At 39.8% G+C, this 23,726-nt stretch overlaps 1 protein-coding gene across 3 annotated transcripts in view; it reads left to right on the top strand.

Annotated features, from left to right (window-relative positions):
* Positions 1 to 96: 96 nt before the first annotated feature.
* Positions 97 to 23,726, top strand: part of LOC131105429 (oxysterol-binding protein-related protein 10-like) — a 35,297-nt gene continuing 11,667 nt past the window's right edge. Inside the window, exons 1-8 of one of the 3 annotated variants that reach the window (XR_009119931.1) lie at positions 97 to 580; positions 3,481 to 3,659; positions 5,423 to 5,502; positions 11,755 to 11,847; positions 13,840 to 14,161; positions 14,644 to 14,729; positions 17,243 to 17,395; positions 20,528 to 21,035. Coding sequence is in view for 2 of the 3 variants with exons in the window: in XM_058053543.1 (XP_057909526.1) it covers positions 216 to 580; positions 3,481 to 3,659; positions 5,423 to 5,502; positions 11,755 to 11,847; positions 13,840 to 14,161; positions 14,644 to 14,729; positions 17,243 to 17,395; positions 20,528 to 21,035 (1,786 nt within the window). In the remaining variant the exon portion in view is untranslated. The remainder of the gene's footprint in view (positions 581 to 3,480; positions 3,660 to 5,422; positions 5,503 to 11,754; positions 11,848 to 13,839; positions 14,162 to 14,643; positions 14,730 to 17,242; positions 17,396 to 20,527; positions 21,036 to 23,726) is intronic. The other 2 variants (XM_058053544.1, XM_058053543.1) reach the window with 2 other exon arrangements.

Genomic DNA, 23,726 nt, shown 5'->3' with positions numbered 1-23,726 from the left:
GGACACCGTCGGTTTAAGAAATGACTCTTAGGTTAGAATGAAAAAGGCTGAAAATAACTTTGTCGCAGTGCTCCACCACAAAGTGATCACACACATATTGTGTATGCAGCGTGTGACGTCATGTTGTACTGTTTCATTATTTATATCAAGTGGCTGTGAGGGGAGATTCCGTGGGGGGCGTAACCAACCCGGGATTTCCAAATTTAAAAAAAACAATGACGTCAGAGAGGCAGGGAGGAAGAGGAGACAGCTCCGCAGAAAAAGCGCTGTGCCTCATCATCATCATCATCATCATCCTCCTCAACTGTTTGAAGGTGCAGCGAATCTCACGAGGAAGCATCAGTCCGCTTCCGGCTCGTGTTCCCGCCGCTTTAGCAAAGCAACCAGCGGGAAGGAGCCAGCATTCAAGCTGCAGAAGCTGCAGCATGAGCCGGTCAGTGCGTCAGCAGACCCCCGCTGTCTGCTCCGGAGCTCCTGGTTGTTGTCGGGACAGTGCGGGTCCTTCGCAGCATAGAACCAAGCAACATCTGGAGGGGGTGCTGAAGAAATACACCAATATATTCCAGGGCTGGCAGGACAGGTCAGTCGTTAACTTTTGTTACACCACGTAACATCAACAATGTAAATGTATACATAATGTTGTGTGCTAGGGTTCGTATTAGGGGCAATAATTTTGCATTTAACCATTGTGACACACTTAAAATGTGTTCCGGACATGTTTGTCCTGGACTTGAACTCAGAGGAAACATTTTGGAGTGGTTGTCATGTGACTTTTTTTTCAATATGGCTTCACCATCATGACCGAGCTAGCTAGCTAGCTTACTTGCTAGCGAGCTCATTTACAAAGGCAATTTAATATTATGATTTCAATTCTTCTTACTATATTTCTTTTTTCAGTGAATAGTAAACAAGCTAGGAAAATCAACATTTCCACATTGAAAAATAAGAACTTGTTTACTGTATATTTCTTTTGTTTTTTATAAGATGTGTCAAAGCTAGGTGACAAAGCTAGCTACTCGATACCATACTTTTACATTTTGTAAAAATGTAAATTTTCTTCTCCTAATTGTGACTTAATCCCCATAACTTTTTTCTTCAGTATTTTGACCTTATGCAACTAAAATTGTTATTTTTCCCTCATATAATAACAATAATATAATCAGTCATTCATTTTCTACCGCTTTTTCCCTCACGGGGGGTGCTGGAGCCTATCCCAGCTGTCTTCGGGCGAGAGGCGGGGTACACCCTGGACTGGTGGCCAACCAATCACAGGGCACATATAGACAAACAACCATTCACACTCACATTCATACCTATGGACAATTTGGAGTTTAACCAATTAACCTAGCATGTTTTTGGAATGTGGGAGGAAACCGGAGTGCCCGGAGAAAACCCACGCATGCACGGGGAGAACATGCAAACTCCACACAGAGATGGCCAACGGTGGAATTGAACCCTGGTCTCCTAGCTGTGAGGTCTGTGCGCTAACCACTCGACCGCTGTGCCGCCCATAATTAAATATAATAATTAAGTAATGTAATAATTTAACATTCATTCATTCATTTTCTACTGCTTATCCTCACAGGTGCTGGAGCCTACCTTGGGCTGGTTGCCAGCCAATCACAGGGCACATATAGACAAACAACCATTCACACTCATTCCCATTCATACCTATGGACAATTTGGAGTGGCTAATTAACCTAGCATGTTATTGGAATGTGGGAGGAAACCGGAGTACCCGGAGAAAACCCACGCATGCACGTTGTATAAATACAGTATAAGCGATACACAAAACCGATGTGTCTCCCCGGCAGCAAACTTGTGGTAAAAATGAGATCCAGTACTTTCATAATACTTGCTATTAACTGACTGAATGTATTATTCTATACAATAGCATATCCCCACACATGCCTCCATTCATTCAGTTCAAAACATGGAATGAGTCATCCAGGGAAGCCCTGCACTTCTCTCGCATCCTGTCTTCCTCCTCCTCTAACTTCCACCCTCCCCCACTCACCTCACCGTCCCACTGGATCGATAGAACCGTCCAAATGAGCTCCATGATCACACACGGTGTTTGGGTGGTATACTGTACTGTCATAGAGTGGCATAATTAACCCCTTAACCCAGGGATGTTCAAAGTGCCACCCTCAGCTGTTTTTTTATTGGCTCAGGACACGTTTGAAAATGGCTATTAAACAGGAAAACACCAGCAATAGTGTAAAAAGAAGTCATTTTAGAAGAATAAAGTCAAACTAGGGCGGCACGGTGGAAGAGTGGTTAGCGCGCAGACCTCACAGCTAGGAGACAAGGGTTCAATTCCACCCTCGGCCATCTCTGTGTGGAGTTTGCATGTTCTCCCCGTGCATGCGTGGGTTTTCTCCGGGTACTCCGGTTTCCTCCCACATTCCAAAAACATGCTAGGATAATTAGCGACTCCAAATTGTCCATAGGTATGAATGTGAGTGTGAATGGTTGTTTGTCTATATGTGCCCTGGGATTGGCTGGCCACCAGTCCAGAGTGTACCCCGCCTCTCGCCCGAAGACAGCTGGGATAGGCTCCAGCACGCCCCACGACACTTGTGAGGAAAAAGCGGTAGAAAATGAATGAATGAATGAAAGTCAAACTATTCGGTGAAAAGGGTTATCATCTACCATATCTTACTTATTGTGTGGAAATATGAGCTAATTACTATAAAAGCAATCTTCACTCGCTAAATGTACTGCAAAAAAGGTCAGTAAGGATAATTCATAATGGCGCCTACAGAGAACATACTAACTCCTTATTTCTAAAATCACAAATACTTCAACTTGCTGATATAGTTCATCTTCAAACAGCTAAAATAATGCATAAGGCCAATTAGCTAAAAACCAATTAGCTAAAAATGTCAGGTCGAGTGGTTAGCGCACAGACCTCACTGCTAGGAGACAAGGGTTCAATTCCACCCTCGGCCATCTCTGTGTGGAGTTTCCGGTTTCCGGTTTCCTCCCACATTCCAAAAACATGCTAGGTTAATTAGCCACTCCAAATTGTCCATAGGTATGAATGTGAGTGTGAATGGTTGTTTGTCTATATGTGCCCTGTGATTGGCTGGCGACCAGTCCAGGGTGTACACCGCCTCTCGCCCAAAGACAGCTGGGATAGGCTCCAGCACCCCCACGACCCTTGTGAGGAAAAAGCGGTAGGACAATTTGGAGTAGGGTACGTATTCCAAAATGGAATTTTGGACCTCGCATGCTTTTGGAATGTGGGAGGAAACCGGAGTACCTGGAGAAAATCCACACATGCACGGGGAGAACATGCAAACTCCACACAGAAATGGCCGAGGGTGGAATTGAACTCTGGTCTCCTAGCTGTGAGGTCTGCGCGCTAACCACACGACCACCGTGCCGCCATCACTCCATTCAGTTTATTCAAATGATTGATATCCACAGATCCATAACTCATGGCGTTGTTCTTGTGATTTCTCTCTCTTGCAGGTATTTCGTTCTTGACCCCGACGTTGGCCAGCTTGACTATTATCGAAATGAACACAGCAAAAGCCAACAACTTTGTAGAGGGTCCATGCCTCTACTGGGAGTGTTGGTGGTCTCCTGTAAAGACTTCCCTTACATGTTTGCTCTTCAGTCCTCAACTGGCCAGTCCTATAAACTCAGAGGTAAAACACGATGCACGCAGTACTAGCTTTGTATTTTATTGTTATATTACTCTTGCAACTACAGTGTTGTGCACAAGTTTAGGATGTTTTAGGCAGGCTCTAAAATCCTTTAAAGATCCTAAAATAAAATATATCACCAAACCAGTCCAGACATTCACCAGGTCTCAGCAATAATAGCCAACATGAAAGTAGAAAGTATTTAATTCCCTACACCTTTTAACATTATTAGAGACTTCCAAACATGAAATAACACCCCTATAGTCGTCGGTACACTCCTATTACACAACATACTAGACATTACTAGTTGATCCCGATTAGCTATTATGGTGCCTGTCTGTGGTGAGATCATTCAAACCTGCAAAAAAGCCTTTTGTTTTGGTGTTGTTCAAGTCTTGGTGCTTGTGTGTCTCATCCAACATTACAATAACATTGCTGACACCTCGTGACCAGTGTGGAATACGACAATTCTTTGAATGCATCTTTTGAATAGCTTATATTTCAGTTGCTGGAAAATGCTTCACTAATAATTAAAATATGTCAAATTTTATTAAATATGCTTTTTTTTTACCAATAGGTCGTATCTAACTATAAATTTGTTAATGAATGTATGTTTGAAAAAAAAACTTAATAGAGTGAAGCCGCAAAATTCGAGGGAACGACTGCAATGAGTTTAATTATTTAATTAATTCAAATCTTTGGTGTAATTCCTAGGTTCCCAAAGTAGGGTACGTGTACCTTTTGGGGTACGCATCTTGTTGTAGTTGTGTCTGAATAAAAATGAGCGCTGCTGTAGGGGTTGAGGGGGGACTGGGGTGTTTCAGCCGGAGGTCGGCCACACCGGAGGGCGCGGCGTTCCTGTGTCCCCATCCTGGGGTCACGATCATTCCCGCCAGTGACAAAAAGCAGTAATACAAATATAAACAGTAATACAAAACATTAAGAGTTGTTATATCTAATTTAAAAACAGTGCCAGTGTCCAATGCTTTCGAGTTCCTTAGTTTCAAAAATGTTAACAAAATGATCGGGGGGGGGGGGGGGGGGGGGGGGGGCACGGCGGTCGAGTGGTTAGCGCGCAGACCTCACAGCTAGGACACTAGGATTCAATTCCACCCTCGTCCATCTCTGTGTGGAGTTTGAATGATCTCCCCGTGCATGAGTGGGTTTTCTCCGGGTACTCCGGTTTCCTCCCACATTCCAAAAACATGCTAGGTTAATTAGCCACTCCAAATTGTCCATAGGTATGAATGTGAGTGGGAGGAATGTCGGCCCACTCATCTTTGCAGAATTGTTGTCATTCAGCCACATTGGAGGCTTCATGCATCAGCCTCAGACCATCACACTACCACCACCGTATTTTTCGTTTTCTGAAATGCGACTTTTGTGGTGTTTTTGGAATTTTCTTCAGCCAATCAGAGGTGGACTTGCTGGTGTGTTTTGGATCATTTGGTCTTGCTTCACAACCCAAGTTGCTTTCAGCTTGAGTTCACCAACAGATAGCCATGTTGCCTTTTCACGCGATTCTTTTTTGTGATATGGTGAATATATCATATTTTGTATATGTGTGAGTGGGTTCAAATATTAAGGTATGAGGAAAAAAACCTTGTCATGGTCAAAGAATTGTCTAATGTAGTTTATTTTTTGCCAAAGGCTGATAGAGATTTTTTCGCCCTGTGGGAATTTTCATTTTTGTTCATGTTTTTATTGGCATATCACCTTTTTTCTTTGAAAATATTAAATTGTGTGTTTGTATTTGTTTCTCTCAGCATCCAGTGCTGATGAACAGGAATTATGGATGACTCAGCTCCAGCTGTGTTCTCGATGCCACTCTGACAATGGTGCTAAGGTAAGTGCTAAAACAAAAACAAAAAAAACCCATAAACTGTATTATGGAAAGCAGGAAGTGAACAAATGTAACAGTTAGTGATTGTAAAAGTACCAGATGGAGGGGTAGGATTTAATAAGCTTTGCTTCTTCCTACTCCTTTTGGACATGTGGAACTGTGAACTGATTATGGGATGCACTCAATTGTAATCTGATGCATGTTCAAATGAAATAAAACCATTACCATTACCATTACCAAATGTCAGCTCTCACTCATGGTTTGTGCTCCCTGACATCGTTCCACGTTAAAAGGAAGGCAGGCTCGAGGGGTCGTGATGTGTGACCCGCTCTCACTAAATGGACAAGCAAAATCATCCATGCGCTTTGATGCTGTTGCTTTGTTTTCAGCGGCTTTCTGTTTTTCCCTCTCACTGCTGAAAGCCTCCCCATCTGCTGGCTGTTCTTCACCCAGCAGATGTACCAGGAGGCAAATGTATTCATGCACATCTCACTTTGCTTCATGCGCTAATGTATATGTGCATGCACGTGTACACTGCTTAACTTGGTGAGCATTCATCATACTTTATTCATCGTAATTCTTAGCCACTCGACAGTTTGATGACTCTGCTTCATTGAGCACTACTATCTTAAAATTAGCATCATAACTCTTGGGTTTTTTTTTTTTAGACTAGTGATTCTCAACGAGTGGGTCGCTATCCAAAAGTGGGTTGTGGAGTAGTTTTCATTGTGTCCCGGGTCCTTGCCTCCCACCTTGCGTTTTTGTCTCTATTATTTGCAGGCTATGCCGCCACGATGTGCGTGCCATGTTTAGATCCGTATATTATCCAAGCTACAACGACATTGTTACTAGCTTCACCACACACTCGCTCGCAACGAGATAGATGGATGGACGGACGGACGGATGGATGGATGGATGGATGGATAGATAGATTTTCTTTATTGGTGTAGCATGTTTCAATGTGAAATCAATGCACCCAGGAAGGAAGTTCCGGTAATGCTTAAAATGACCAAAATACCTATCATGTATGTACCTGTTACTACATGGTTACAGCATGGATATAAAAAATAAAAATGTATATTTAAAAAAATATATAAAAAAATATATTTAAAAAAATAAAAAATATTTTAAAAAATATTTTTAAAAAATAAAATATAAAAAAAAGAAATATATAAAAATATATATTTAAAAAAATATTTAAAAATATATATATATATTTAAAAATATATAAAAATAAAATAAAATATTAAAAAAATAAAAAATATATATTAAAATATAAAAATTGATATAAAGTGCTGTTTCCCTTCATGAACTGTAGATATCTGCTGGAGAAGATAGAGTGCAAGCTAAGCTAGACCATATGAAAGATTGTCATTAGCCAAAGGCTTCCCAAGTAAGGATGGCAATCACGTCATTCTCGTGCCTGAACAAGACATAATATTCCATATAGTAAATGCACAACAATATACACTGGAACCTTGGTTAGTGTCATTCATTTGTTCAGGAGGGTCTGACTTTAACCGAAACGGACACTAACCAAATCCATTTTTGTCATAAGAGATAATGTAAATCCAATTAATCAGTTCCAGGAAGCCACAAATGTTAACACAAAACGATCTGGGCCCCCCTTAGGCTGCTGCCCCCACAACCTCAATCTCGGATAAGCAGTAGAAGATTTATGGATGGATGAATGTTTACTACAGTAACTGTAATGGGAGTGTAAAAGTGACTGTAGGGGTGTTATTTCATGTCTCGAGGGCTCTGATAATGCTTAAATGCTTAAATGCTTTTACGAGAGGCAAAAGGTGATGATGCAACTCTGCACTAATGCACTACCATTTCACAGCAGGATTAAAGCATAAAAATGGCCACAAGGTGGCAGAAGTGCATTGGATAAGAACTCGGCAGAATAAAGTCATAATAATAAGAGAATAAAAAGTACAAGAAAGTTAAACTACTTGGAAAATTCAATAAAAAATAATAACAGTGTAAAAAAACAACAACAGTAATTTTACAAGAATGAAGTCAAAATATGAAGTGAAAAAGATTGTATTCTGATGGAAAAAAAAGTTTCAATTTTACAATAATAAACTAATATGGCAATTTCATATTATTATTATTATTATTATTAATAATAATAATAATAATAAGGGGTGCATAACAGTGGTTAGCACGCAGGCCTCACAGCTAGGAGACCCAAGTTAAATTCCACCCTCGGGCATCTCTGTGTGGAGTTTGCATGTTCTCCCCGTGCATGCGTGGGTTTTTTCCGGGTACTCCGGTTTCCTCCCACATTCCAAAAACATGCTAGGTTAATTGGCCACTCCAAATTGTCCATACATATGAATGTGAGTGTGAATGGTTGTTTGTCTATATGTGCCCTGTGATTGGCTGACCACCAGTCCAGGGTGTACCCCACCTCTCGCCCAAAGACAGCTGGGATAGGCTCCAGCACCCTGCCTTGTGAGGATAAGCGGTAGAAAATGAATGAATGTTTTCTTTCGTCTCTTTGAAAGAAACATTTTTACCCTGAGAGAAATCTTGGTAAAATAAAAAATCTAAACAATCTGTGATGACAAGACGCCGAACAGAGATGGAAGTAAAGAAAGAAGCACAGCTGCTGAAAGGCAGGTTTAAAAATAAAACCACAAGCCTTGCTTGAGCGATGGACCTTAGGGAACCAAAAGTGACGTCATGCTTCGATAGAAGTCTAGCGCTATAAATACTCACAAGTGTTAAAGTGAATTCTGAGGTGTGTTGCAAAAGCACCAAGGGGTATCTGCATTTGAGACACTGATTCTAAGACATATACAAACACTGTATGGTACAGATGGGGAAATTGAATCTTATGGATATGATTAATATTCCCTTCATCTCACATACGTTTTACATCAGATGAAATGATCCTGTTACTCTGCTTGACAGTCATTTCATTAGCTGATATTTTAATTACTACCGCAAAAGTACACACTCTACTACAAACGTGGGAAAAACCTTTTTTAACCCTGAGATGCATAAGTGGGTCAAAAATGACCCGGTCAGGTTGTTTTCTTGAAATATCTTCGTAATTAAAATTTTTTTATCATGTCATATTCCAGGTATTCCTAAAAAAAAACATGTTTTTGATATCATACCATTCACATTTTTTATTTACCTTTTATATATTTTAAGAAATTTTAGTTTTTGTGTTACTACCCCAACCTTCCATACGTGGGTCAAAAATGACCCACTTTTCTTGAAATATCTTCGTAATGAACATTTTTCATCATTTCGTATTCCAGGTATTCCTCAAAAAACATGTTTTTGATATCATGCCATTCACATTTTTAACTTACCTTTTGTACATTTTAAGAAATTTTTGTTTTTGTGTTACTACCCCAACCTTCCATAAGTGGGTCAAAAATGACCCGGTCAGGTTGTTTTCTTGAAATATCTTCGTAAGAACATTTTTTATCATTTCATATTCCAGGTATTCCTCAAAAAACATGTTTTGATATCACTCCATTCACATTTTAAACTTACCTTTTGTGCATTTTAAGAAATTTTAGTTTTTGTGTTACTACCCCAACCTTCCATACGTGGGTCAAAAATGACCCACTTTTCTTGAAATATCTTCGTAATGAACATTTTTCATCATTTCGTATTCCAGGTATTCCTCAAAAAACATGTTTTTGATATCATGCCATTCACATTTTTAACTTACCTTTTGTACATTTTAAGAATTTTTTGTTTTTGTGTTACTACCCCAACCTTCCATAAGTGGGTCAAAAATGACCCGGTCAGGTTGTTTTCTTGAAATATCTTCGTAAGAACATTTTTTATCATATCATATTCCAGGTATTCCTCAAAAAACATGTTTTGATATCATTCCATTCACATTTTAAACTTACCTTTTGTGCATTTTAAGAAATTTTTGTTTTTGTGTTACTACCCCAACCTTCTATAAGTGGGTCAAAAATGACCCACTTTTCTTGAAATATCTTCGTAATGAACATTTTTTATCATTTCATATTCCAGGTATTCCTCAAAAAACGTGTTTTTGATGTCATGCCGTTCACATTTTAAGCTTACCTTTTGTACATTTTAAGAATTTTTAGTTTTTGTGTGACTACCCCAACCTTCCATAAGTGGGTCAAAAATGACCCACTTTTCTTGAAATATCTTCGTAATGAACATTTTTCATCATTTTGTATTCCAGGTATTCCTCAAAAAACGTGTTTTTGATATCATGCCCTTCACATTTTAAACTTACCTTTTGTACATTTTAAGAAATTTTAGTTTTTGTGTTACTACCCCAACCTTCCATAAGTGGGTCAAAAATGACCCACTTTTCTTGAAATATCTTCGTAATGAACATTTTTCATCATTTTGTATTCCAGGTATTCCTCAAAAAACGTGTTTTTGATATCATGCCCTTCACATTTTAAACTTACCTTTTGTACATTTTAAGAAATTTTAGTTTTTGTGTTACTACCCCAACCTTCCATAAGTGGGTCAAAAATGACCCGGTCAGGTTGTTTTCTTGAAATATCTTCATAAGAACATTTTCTATCATTTAATATTCCAGGTATTCCTCAAAAAACATGTTTTTGATATCATGCCATTCACATTTTTAACTTATCTTTTATACATTTTAATGATTAACCCTCTTTTGGTTTGAGGGAAGGAGCGGTTACAGTTTTTCTGGATTGTTTAAACACATTTTCTGAAAGGATGCCTCATATTCTCAGAACTCTACACACAAATAAAAAAAAAATCACTCCCACATTTCTGAAAACCCCTCAATTCTCCTGCAAAATGAAACTTTACATCCAAAACAGTCTTCATTCTTCTCAAAATGGTGTTTTGTCTCCAAATGACGCACACAAAAAACATTTATATGAACCAGTTGAACACTGATGTGCTCAGTGTAAAACACTGGGATTACATAATATTCCTCATGACTCGGGCCTTTTTGTGTTCAGTGTGACTCTTCTTGCAAAATATTTTAGAATTGTTTTTTGTTTTTTTTTTACTCAGAACACAAAATTACACAATTTTTTTTTTTAATATTTCAAGAAAACAACCTGACCAGGTCATTTTTGACCCACTTATGGAAGGTTGGGGTAGTAACACAAAAACAAAAATTTCTTAAAATGTATAAAAGGTAAGTTAAAAATGTGAATGGCATGATATCAAAAACATGTTTTTTTTAGGAATACCTGGAATATGAAATGATAAAAAATTTTCATTACGAAGATATTTCAAGAAAACAACCTGACCGGGTCATTTTTGACCCACTTATGGAAGGTTGGGGTAGTAACACAAAAACAAACATTTCTTAAAATGTACCAAAGGTAAGTTAAAAATGTGAACGGCATGATATCAAAAACATGTTTTTTGAGGAATACCTGGAATATGAAATGATAAAAAAAATTTCATTACAAAGATATTTCAAGAAAAGTGGGTCATTTTTGACCCACTTATGGAAGGTTGGGGTAGTAACACAAAAACTAAAATTTCTTAAAATGTATAAAAGGTAAGTTAAAAATGTGAATGGAATGATATCAAAAACATGTTTTTTGAGGAATACTTGGAATATGAAATCATCAAAATTTCTCATTACAAAGATATTTCAAAAAAACAACCTGACCGGGTCATTTTTGACCCACTTATGGAAGGTTGGGGTAGTAACACAAAAACTAAAAATTCTTAAAATGTATAAAAGGTAAGTTAAAAATGTGAATGGTATGATATCAAAAACATGTTTTTTGAGGAATACCTGGAATATGAAATGATAAAAAAATGTTCATTACAAAGATATTTCAAGAAAAGCGGGTCATTTTTGACCCACTTATGGAAGGTTGGGGTAGTAACACAAAAACAAAAATTCAGAAATGTGGGAGTGATTTTTTTTTTATTTGTGTGTAGAGTTCTGAGAATATGAGGCATCCTTTCGGAAAATGTGTTTAAACAATCCAGAAAAAATCACCTGCTTTAGTGACCGGCTGGTCCGACTGGAAAGAAAACCTGTCGTGTCTCGGCCCTCCATGGTATGAGTTTGACACCCCCTGCTTTACATCAAATCGTGTACAAACTGCTCTTATTTTGAAGGCCGGAAGTGTGTTGTTGTGTGACGAGAATGTCTGCTGACGGTTAAGATTTCACTCAGAACGTAGGACAATCCTAGGAAACAACCTTTTGGATGTTCCTCCCTGTTCCTTCATAGCACCACATGTTGATGATGATGATTTCTCTTACTGGGTTTGGATAAAGGTGATGAACGAGGCACAAGGGGAACCCAAGAGCCTGGTCCACTCGAATGAAACTCTGCCCCCAAGAGTTGGACCCCTCTGCTCTCTGAATGAGGTAAGAATATGTACACATGAAGACCAAATATCCATTCTCCCTTGTTGTTCTGCTTATGTGGGCCGGGTCCTCCAACTCCACCGAGACAAGTTGTGAGATAGTTGTCCTTGGTCTACCCTGGGGTCTTTTCCCAGTTGGGCCCACCCAAAATATCTCACCATGGAGGTAGGCATCCAGGAGGCAACTCAAACAGATACCTGAGCCACCTCAAGTACTAGCTTCTCTTGATGTACAGGTCCGACAATTGCAGTCTAAGCCCCTCCATGATGGGTGAGCTCCTCACCCTTAAGTGTTTGTATTAACTAATTAATGTTGTATTTTAATGTATCTTTGACTCTGTTTACTTGCTTTTATTCAACTCCATTCTTCTGTAAAGTGTCTTTGAGTATTTTGAAAAGTGCTATACAAATAAAATGTATTATTATTATTATTATTATTATGGGCTGGCTCAGTAGCCCAACTTTTTTAACGTAAGGCTCTCTTGCTAAGTGCTAGCATGATGACTGTTAGCATGTTAGCATTTAAGCTAATTTACTCATGCCTAAAGGCTACTAAGCACATGTCATGATGTGGGGAGGTTATAGGACAGCCTTGGTACTTTCTAAACTTGAGGCCCTCTTGCTAGGTGCTAGCATGATGACTGTTAGCATGTTAGCATTTTAGCTAATTTACTCAATTCTAAAGGAAAATACGCACATGGCATGATGTGGGGACACTGTAGGACTGCCCCAAACGTTTCAGGACCTGAGGCTGTTTTGCTACGTGTTAGCACGGTAGCCGTTAGCATGTTAGCATTTTAGCCAATTTACTCAAGTTTAAAGGCAAATACACACTTGGCATGATGTGGGGACACTATGAGACTGCATCAACCTTTTCCGTATTTGAGGCTTTCTTGCTAGGTGCTACCGCGGTAGCCGTTAGCATGTTAGCATTTTAGCATTTTAGCCAATTTACTCAAGTTTAAAGGCAAATACACACTTGGCATGATGTGGGGACACTATGGGACTGCATCAACCTTTTCCGTATTTGAGGCTTTCTTGCTAGGTGCTACCACGGTAGCCGTTAGCATGTTAGCATTTTAGCCAATTTACTCAAGTTTAAAGGCAAATACACACTTGGCATGATGTGGGGACACTATGGGACTGCATCAACCTTTTCCGTATTTGAGGCTTTCTTGCTAGGTGCTACCGCGGTAGCCGTTAGCATGTTAGCATTTTAGCCAATTTACTCAAGTTTAAAGGCAAATACACACTTGGCATGATGTGGGGACACTATGGGACTGCATCAACCTTTTCCGTATTTGAGGCTTTCTTGCTAGGTGCTACCACGGTAGCCGTTAGCATGTTAGCATTTTTGCCAATTTACTCAAGTTTAAAGGCAAATACACACTTGGCATGATGTGCGGACACTATGGGACTGCATCAACCTTTTCCGTATTTGAGGCTTTCTTGCTAGGCGCTACCGCGGTAGCCGTTAGCATGTTAGCATTTTAGCCAATTTACTCAAGTTTAAAGGCAAATACACACTTGGCATGATGTGGGGACACTATGGGACTGCATCAACCTTTTCCGTATTTGAGGCTTTCTTGCTAGGTGCTACCGCGGTAGCCGTTAGCATGTTAGCATTTTAGCCAATTTACTCAAGTTTAAAGGCAAATACACACTTGGCATGATGTGGGGACACTATGGGACTGCATCAACCTTTTCCGTATTTGAGGCTTTCTTGCTAGGTGCTACCGCGGTAGCCGTTAGCATGTTAGCATTTTTGCCAATTTACTCAAGTTTAAAGGCAAATACACACTTGGCATGATGTGGGGACACTATGGGACTGCATCAACCTTTTCCGTATTTGAGGCTTTCTTGCTAGGTGCTACCACGGTAGCCGTTGGCACACCGGGCCCGAGGTTCACAGCACAGGTGGCCAGCCCATCAAAATTTCCGCGGGAATTTTCTAGTTATTATTATTACCTTGTTTTCTTTCTCCTTGATCCAGGAGATCCTCCTTTTTAAAGCCACTTCCGCAGCCACTTTGAGTTGCTTGGGAGAGTGCTTCACTTTGCTACACCACAATGTTGTCCGCTCCCACAACCAGAACCAGAATCACCGTTCAGTGGGTGCAACGGAGACAGCCTCGGCAGACAGACTCAAGTCCTGGAATAAGCACTGCAGCTCCAGTGTGAATGAGGTGGAACCTGGTAGCCGCAAGTCCAGCAGCCAAAGCCCGAGTCACTCGGTTAGTGAGAACCAAAGTCCCAAACGCTGCAGCTTTGCTGGAAAAGAAGAAAAGGACTACAACCACATCCAGAGTCATGCAGGTGAGCAAAGTGACGAGTGGTGACGTTTAATTTTTTTAACTCATGAACAAATTGTTGAAATTTCATAATTTGTCCGACACGGGCCCAACCTCAAACCTATCAAACAATGAACTACAGCTAGCTAGAACTGTAAAGCTAACAGGACCTCCTCTGGTGCAACATCAGTGTCCGCTGACCTCATAAATAAACAAATGGAAGAAAAATTTTCAGTCTGAAAAGCTACATTTTTGTCCCAGTCTGTCCCTGCCACTCCTCCCCATCCAGTGGTTCTTTGCTACTTAAATACGCACATCCTGGTGAAATATGGGCTAATAACTATAAAAGCAATCTTCACTCGCTAAATGTACTGCAAAAAAAGGTCAGTAAGGATAATTCATAATGCCGCCTACAGAGAACATACTAACTCCTTATTTCTAAAATCACAAATACTTATGTCTCAAGTCACATTGTTCTTGTCTTCTTCCATGGATATGTCTCTCCAGAGAGTTCAGTTGGATGGTTCAAATCTCCTAAGAAGCAGACGACCAACGATGCATCCCAACCGCTCACGTACAACAACCAAGCTGAGGTATTGCACATCCCACCATTGCATTTTATCGTGTAATTGTCCCATTGTACAGGGCTCGTTTATTTAGGGGCTGCGGACCGCGGTCTAAATAAACGATTCTGATTGGTCCATTTCAAGATTTGCAAGGATTGCTTTGCAAATTAGCACCGGAATTACGCAGTCCGTGTTTTACCAACACCCAACAAGAACCGCTTTTAAAAAAAACTCTTGGCAGTATAGCATGCCAAAGTACACTTGCCCGACGGGAATATCACTGATTAGATTTACTTGCCCCAATTTTGTTTTAACTTGCCCCGGGCCATCGGTACATCGTTATTGTCAAGCCCTGTATTATGCTACTTTTTTATGCTACTTTTCTGACCTACAAATGTAGTTAGAATGTTGTATTCTCGTGTTAAATGATGTCAAAGTTTCAGATAATGAGGTTTGCGCATTTGGAAGTGAGCCCTGAAAGAAGTTTGGGATGTCTCAAAACACTTGGTTACAGAGGGCGTTGCAAAACTGTTCCTTTGTGATGTCACAGATGAGTGGGGTTCCTTATGGGCGTGGCTGTAGGCACAATACACTCTCAGCTCTGCTTCTGTGTTTACATTGCTAGCAAAGGCTTGTAGAAAGTGTTTCTTTGTATGTAAGGTTTTGCGGATTTGGAAGTGACCCCCGAAAAAATTTTTGGAATGTCCCTCAGCGCTCGGTTTCAGTAGGTGTGGTAAAACTGCCCCATTCTGATGTCACAGAAGGCGTGGTTGTTAGTCAGATAAGATGTCTGCCCTCCCCCAAGCTCTGCTCCTCTGTTTATGTTGCTTGCAATGGCTCGTACGGGAAATCCACATTTGTTTACAATTCCAAAAGACGCCACCATCAGGCACGAGTGGTTGGATTTCCTGATTCTCTACCAGCAAAATGTCAGGTTCAAACTCCTGTGACACTTGTAAAAACACTTAAATACAGAAATACAGAAGAGACAGACAACAATATTCAAAGTTACTCGCAGCGAGGAGAGTGAAACCACATACCCAGTGACATGCCGCTCTACTTTGAGTATGCAGTTTTCGGGGGTCCCTACTACATGGTCGTGCAACTCTAAGGGGGCAGGGGGGCTGCGCACGAGCTGTACTTGTTTGTCTATATGTGTGTGTATATGTGAGAGTAATTACTTTTTATTATTTTATGAGTTATCTTGACACATTCTGGCAGGATTAACATGAGCATCTGCAGGCTCGTTGCTGGCGCTTCCAGGCACCTCCAGGACCTGGGGGTGGCTGGGGGTCTCTGATCAGGGTCACAGGAACATTCCTTCTTCAGCACGTTCAAACACTTTCTATTGTCTAAGCAAATGGATATAAGGGTGATAACTAACGCTATAATAATTCATTACTCTGTCGTTTGGTAGCAGGCAGTAAGTAACAACTTATCAGCGTCCTAATAGTGTTTATTTTGTGTAAGTCATGGAGTAAAAGCAGTTGTCTGTGTAGCATTATAGAGTGTGCATACAGAGAGCGGGTTTGCGAGTAGCCATTTCCCACCAAAATCAGTGGCTCTACCTGAGTTTTTGAGACACTGGTAAAATGCCAAAGCTACTTACCATTGAGCGGTCTTGAAGTAACCTCTTTTCTTGAGAAACTTTGGACTGTCCAGTGTCTACATCCGGATGGGATTCAGGATCCAACATATTTGGCTGTATGTTAAAAGCTTTTAGAAAGATAAATCACGTTTATTATCAACTCCTATAAAGTTGGGTTTGCAGCTAGCGGCACAACACCGGAAGTCTTTCTAAGCACTCGGAAGTGTGACCAACCACAGCGGAGGTGGCGTGCCTGGAGGCGGGCCTTGGGTGGAATACATTAAAATAGACGGTTTTCCCGGGAAGCACGAAATCCAAAGAAATACAGCTGGAATAGGTGCAGATTCTGGAAGAACTATAAAACTTTGTGTACTGGTTATGGTGTGTAGCTGCTCTATAGGAGTCCACAACTAATTAATAATAATTAATAATATTAATATTATTAATTATTATTATTATTGATTAATAATATGATTAATAATATTAATATTATTAATCATTAATAATAATTAATAATGGTTACTATAATTAATAATAATTAATAATAATAAATATAATTAATAATAATTAATAATAATAAATATAATTAATAATAATTAATAATTAAATTAATATTTATGATCCTCTGTTGATTTAGTAATTTTACTCCTGACAAAGACAGAGCAGTCCATCATTTTTAGGCTAGGTTTATTTTATCAGAGACGGACTATCACCAACAAATCCAGCAAAACACTTAAAACGAGGTTATGAATAAATTTTTATTTGAGTGAAATAATTATTTGATCCCCAATCAAAACGTGGCTTCGCTCTTAGTGGAGGGAACCCTTGTTGGCAAGAACTGAAGTCAGACATTTTTTTCAGTCAGACAGTATTTTTGTAGACAGCTATGAATATAGCATTACATGCAACATGCTCTGTTTAAATCATGGTATTGTCAAAAAATGTCAATCAGCAGCAGACCAACAGTCCGGACGATGTGGATCCCAGTGACGAGACCACAGACACAGAGGACAACGACGAGGAGGACCTGGGTGTTCTTGATGAACAGCGAAGCATCATCCGCCATCTCCTCTCCCAACTCAAGCTTGGCATGGACCTCACAAAGGTGAATGTCTCATCCTTGACTTTGTTGTTTGCTCTTTGATTCTTCTCAAATTGAGTATGGGTGGCTAACTATAAAAGCAATCTTCACTTGCTAAATGTACTGCAAAAAAGGTCAGTAAGGATAATTCATAATGGCGCCTACAGAGAACATACTAACTCCTTATTTCTGAAATCACAAATACTTCAACTTGCTGATATAGTTCATCTTCAAACAGCTAAAATAATGCATAAGGCTAAAAACAACCAATTAGCTAAAAATGTCATCCAATACTTCTCTACAAGAGAGGAGAAATATGATCTCAGGGAAGAAGTACATTTGAAACACTTCTATGCTAGGACTACGTTATGCTAGCCATAGCATTTCAGTATGTGGAATCAAACTATGGATTGGATTGAGTAAGGACCTTTATTGCATTAATAAAAAAAAGGTGCATTATTTAAAAAAAAACTAAAAAAACAGTATTATGGAAAGCAGGAAGTGAACAAATGTAACAGTTAGTGATTGTAAAAGTACCAGATGGAGGGGTAGGATTTAATAAGCTTTGCTTCTTCCTACTCCTTTTGGACATGTGGAACTGTGAACTGATTATGGGATGCACTCAATTGTAATCTGATGCATGTTCAAATGAAATAAAACCATTACCATAGACTTCCTGGTCTGTGGCCACCTATTCAGCTCCACCAGGGGGCACACATGCTTTCCCAGGGTCACTAGGGTGGCATCGTGGAGGCATTCAAACTACAGTGGATGCCTGAGCCACCTCGACTAGCTTCTCTGTATCTCTTAGGGTGAGTTCAGACAGTTTTGAATGCTTGTATCAATCATTTCGTGACTGTAGATGAAGCAATAATTAGCTTTGAGCTTTGCTCAGCTAAGCTCTATCTTCACCACGGCGGTCCGGTACAGCATACTATGCTGACATCCGATCACACCACGTTCGAGCCTTCCTTGAGTCATGAGAAAGACCCTGAGAGACGAGTGCACTCCACAATTTGGCCTCATATTTGGGAGTGCTAAGTCTCATCTCAGAAGCTTCACACTTGGCTGCTAACTGTCCGAGTAAAGGCTGGATCAGGATCTGGATCTGTGACAGCTGGATCAGGACCACATCATCCTATCTCTACATCACATTTCCACTGTCAAACCACTATTGGTAATGGTAATGGTAATGGTTTTATTTCATTTGAACATGCATCAGATTACAATTGAATGCATCCCATAATCAGTTCACAGTTCCACATGTCCAAAAGGAGTAGGAAGAAGCAAAGCTTATTAAATCCTACCCCTCCATCTGGTACTTTTACAATCACTAACTGTTACATTTGTTCACTTCCTGCTTTCCATAATACAGTTTAAGTTTTTTTGTTGTTGTTTTTTTTAATAATGTACCTCGTAGCTAAGTAGGAGGTGATATGAGCATCCAATGCCATAATGTGTACCATAGTGCGTGTCAATATAGTGATATATATAGCACATCATGACTGGTTCAAGACTCTTCATCCTTGTATTTAGCAAACATCAACTGCTTGTATTGTTTCTTGAATTGGCTCATCGTTGTGCATTGTTTGATTTCCTTACTCAATCCATTCCATAGTTTGATTCCACATACTGAAATGCTATGGCTAGCATAACGTAGTCCTAGCATAGAAGTGTTTCAAATGTACTTCTTCCCTGAGATCATATTTCTCCTCTCTTGTAGAGAAGTATTGGATGACATTTTTAGCTAATTGGTTGTTTTTAGCCTTATGCATTATTTTAGCTGTTTGAAGATGAACTATATCAGCAAGTTGAAGTATTTGTGATTTTAGAAATAAGGAGTTAGTATGTTCTCTGTATTAGAGGGCGGCACGGCAGTCTAGTGCTTAGCGCGCAGCTAGGAGACCAGGGTTCAATTCCACCCTCGGCCATCTCTGTGTGGAGTTTGCATGTTCTCCCCGTGCATGCGTGGGTTTTCTCCGGGTACTCCGGTTTCCTCCCACATTCCAAAAACATGCTAGGTTAATTGGCGACTCCAAATTGTCCATAGGTATGAATGTGAGTGTGAATGGTTGTTTGTCTATATGTACCCTGTGATTGGCTGGCCACCAGTCCAGGGTGTACCCCGCCTCTCGCCCAAAGACAGCTGGGATAGGCTCCAGCACCCCCGCGACCCTCGTGAGGAAAAAAGCGGTAGAAAATGAATGAATGAACTTTATTAGAGCCCTCCTAGACATGAAATAACACCCCTATAGTCACATTTACATTCTTATTACCCAATATAGTAGACATAAGACGTAGAAAACATTTTTACCACCTTCTAAATATGCTTTTTAACTTTATTAGAGCCCTCTGGTCATGAAATAACACCCCTAAAGTCACATTTACACTCAAATTAACTAATAAAGTAGACATAAGGCATAGAAAACCTGTTTATGACCCTGTAAATAGAAGTGTTTCAAATGTACTTCTTCCCTGAGATCATATTTCTCCTCTCTTGTAGAGAAGTATTGGATGACATTTTTAGCTAATTGGTTGTTTTTAGCCTTATGCATTATTTTAGCTGTTTGAAGATGAACTATATCAGCAAGTTGAAGTATTTGTGATTTTAGAAATAAGGAGTTAGTATGTTCTCTGTAGGCGGCATTATGAATTATCCTTACTGACCTTTTTTGCAGTACATTTAGCGAGTGAAGATTGCTTTTATAGTTATTAGCCCATATTTCCACACAATAAGTAAGATATGGTAGAACCAGAGAGCAATAAAGAGTGTGGAGTGATTTCTGATTGAGAACAAATTTTGCTTTGTTCAATACTGAAATATTTCTGGCCACCTTATGTTGTATATTTGTAATATGAGGTTTCCAGCTCATATTTTCATCTATTGTGATCCCCAGAAATGTATTTTCCTTCCACACCGTCTATTTGTATTTGCTGGTGTCCTTTCTGCTGTTAGCAAACAGCATGATTTTAGTTTTACTTATGTTCAAGGACAATCTATTATCATCAAAGCGATAACTAATAATCGCTAATAATATGCTAGCCAGTGGTGATGATCTTATAAAAGGTGTCATTTGGAGCCAAGCAGTAATTTCACAAGAATGAAGTCAGAATATTAAGAGAAAAATATAATGTAATGATGATATTTTGTTTCAGGTGGTGCTCCCTACGTTCATACTAGAGAAGCGCTCCCTGCTGGAGATGTATGCTAACTTCATGGCTCACCCCGACATGTTTCTCTCAATCACCGTTGGTTGCACGCCGGAGGAGCGCATCGTCCGCTTTGTTGAGTACTATCTCACTGCCTTCCATGAGGGCCGCAAAGGGGCGGTGGCCAAAAAGCCCTACAACCCCATCCTGGGCGAGACCTTCCACTGCTCTTGGCATGTTCCTCAGGACCGCGTTCGCTCTCTCAGAGCTGCTAGTCGTACGGCTCCCGTCTCGGCAACAACGTCAAACTTCTCACAAAAGGCGCCAGGCGGTTGCGGCGGAACAAACACTGACTTTTATCAGGTTCGGTTTGTGGCTGAGCAGGTGTCCCACCACCCACCTGTATCAGGCTTTTACTGTGAGTGCAGGGAGAAGAGGATGTGTGTTAATACTTACGTCTGGACCAAGAGCAAGTTCATGGGCATGTCTGTTGGAGTTTCAATGGTCGGACAAGGTAAGACAATGTTATTATTATTATTTGTTATTATTTTCACACAAAGCATGTGTTTTTCCTCAGAAAACCCATCTCATCCACCATAAGTCAATAAGAATTTATAAATATGTCATAATATAAGTCATGGGTGTCCATTTGTGGCAAAATTTTGCGGTAATTGCAGTAATTTTTACAAGAATAAAGTGAAAATATGTTCCTATCGTAGTATAGTATGTTCCTACAGAGAACATACTAACTCCTTATAAAAGCAATCTTCACTCGCTAAATGTACTGCAAAAAAGGTCAGTAAGGATAATTCATAATGCCGCCTACAGAGAACATACTAACTCCTTATTTCTAAAATCACAAAAACTTCAACTTGCTGATATAATTCATCTTCAAACAGCTAAAATAATGCATAAGGCTAAAAATAACCATTCATTCATTCATTCTCTACCGCTTGTCCTCACGAGGGTCGCGGGGAGTGCTGGAGCCTATCCCAGCTGTCTTTGGGCGAGAGGCGGGGTACACCCCGGACTGGTCGCCAGCCAATCACAGGGCACATATAGACAAACAACCATTCACACTCACATTCATACCTATGGACAATTTGGAGTCGCTAATTAAGAAAACCCACGCAGGCACGGGGAGAACATGCAAACTCCACACAGAGATGGCCGAGGGTGGAATTGAACCCTGGTCTCCTAGCTGTGAGGTCTGCGCGCTAACCTAAAAACAACCAATTAGCTAAAAATGTCATCCAATACTTCTCTACAAGAGAGGAGAAATATGATCTCAGGGAAGAAGTACATTTGAAACACTTCTATGCTAGGACTACGTTATGCTAGCCATAGCATTTCAGTATGTGGAATCAAACTATGGAATGGATTGATTAAGGAAATCAAACAATGCACAACGCATATGCATATATCACTATATTGACACTTACTATGGTCATTGGATGCTCATATCACCTCTACATTATTAAAAAAACAAAAAAAAAACTTAAATTGTATGATGGAAAGCAGGAAGTGAACAAATGTAACAGTTAGTGATTGTAAAAGTACCAGATGGAGGGGTAGGATTTAATAAGCTTTGCTTCTTCCTACTCCTTTTGGACATGTGGAACTGTGAACTGATTATGGGATGCACTCAATTGTAATCTGATGCACGTTCAAATGAAATAAAACCATTATCATAACCAAAATATTATTAGAAACCCCCGCTCTACAATGTTGCACAATAGACACAGTTAGGACACTGATAAACTGTTACTTACTGCTTGTATGGAGATGTGTTTTTTTCTGGAAATGTATATAACTTATGTGTTGCTTTTCAAAATATCAGCTTGGCAAAGGTGCATCGTTTCATTTTTCTGGACGTGGCCCTTTGCTGTAAAGCGTTTGGACACCATAGATATTGATAAATGTACAGCAGATACATACGTATGTACTAGTGTGCACATCTTTTTATGATGCTTCACTGGTACTTTCTTCATGCGTTTGAGATTTCGCACTTTCTTTGGTGGGCCTTGAATGCACCATAGTTATGCACTGTGAGACTTTGTTAGCACTTCCTTCCACAATGAATCCAGCCTGCAAACGTGATTGTGTAGCGGGGGGGGGATTGAAGAGAGAAGGGGAGGGTTCTGGAGCTCAGTCTAATTGAGTCATTACGAATACTCACTTTTATTACAAATGTTAATGGATGACGTAAAGGGCTAACAGGAGGTTTTGGAGGGTGGAGGAGCGAACCGTACATCAAAAATGTATATTTTCATAGCCGTATCAGTTACCTGCGCCATTCACTGGTAGACTTGGACTATATTTCCTCTGTTTAATAGTTCTTAATTTTATATATTTACTCCTATACATGCGTGCATGCTATATGAATGCATGCAGTCATCCATGCACACATGCACAAAGGTTAATGAGCTAAATAGTTGAGGAAGTGGAACAGTACTATACAGTACGTTTTCTGCTTGACCAACTTAAACCTGCTCGTGTGTGTGTGTGTGTGTGTGTGTGTGTGTGTGGTAGGGAAAGAGATGTGACTGAGTTTGACCTGGACATAGAACAGCTGGCTGTTACATAAGCATCAGAGAGGAAGGGGTGAGCAAATCTTCATGGGAGCCCAGATGGCACAGTTTGAAATTCTGAATCCCGATTCAATTGAGGTCAAGCAGAATTTGCCAGTGACCCGCTTAGAATGTCTTTATTCAAGCATGGAATATATAAATATATAAATGACGTCGCCGAGTCTTTCCAGGAAAGTGTATATCAATGATGTTAGCTTGCCCGTGGATGGATGTGCAATATGCTATCTCTGGTCCAATACAATTTAATTGGTAGTTGGAATAAAAAGGATAAACCAGGGGTCTCCAACTCGCGACCCATCGAATTGTTTATGCTAAGATGCTAATCTTAATCATCTAGCACAGGGGTCGGCAACCTTTACTATGAAAAGAGCCATTTCACCCACTTGCCCACTAAAGAAAAATAGCCTGGAGCCGCAAAACGTTGTATGTTTAAAACAACATTGGAGGGAATTTGGGGGTGTCAAAGTAGTTCAGATAAAAAAAAAGACGAGTTGGAGTACTCTTGCTAGTACTGGAGATAAACTTTTGTTTTTAAATGAGCTCTAATTTATTTTTTAGAATCGTCAAATAACTCATTAATAATTAATAACTCAAATAACTCAAAGTATTACTCA

The sequence above is a fragment of the Doryrhamphus excisus genome, chromosome 17 (assembly GCF_030265055.1).
Source record: "Doryrhamphus excisus isolate RoL2022-K1 chromosome 17, RoL_Dexc_1.0, whole genome shotgun sequence".
NCBI lineage: Eukaryota > Metazoa > Chordata > Actinopteri > Syngnathiformes > Syngnathidae > Doryrhamphus > Doryrhamphus excisus.
The sequence above is the reverse complement of the archived record's forward strand: the minus strand, read 5'-3'. Positions and strand labels throughout refer to the sequence as shown.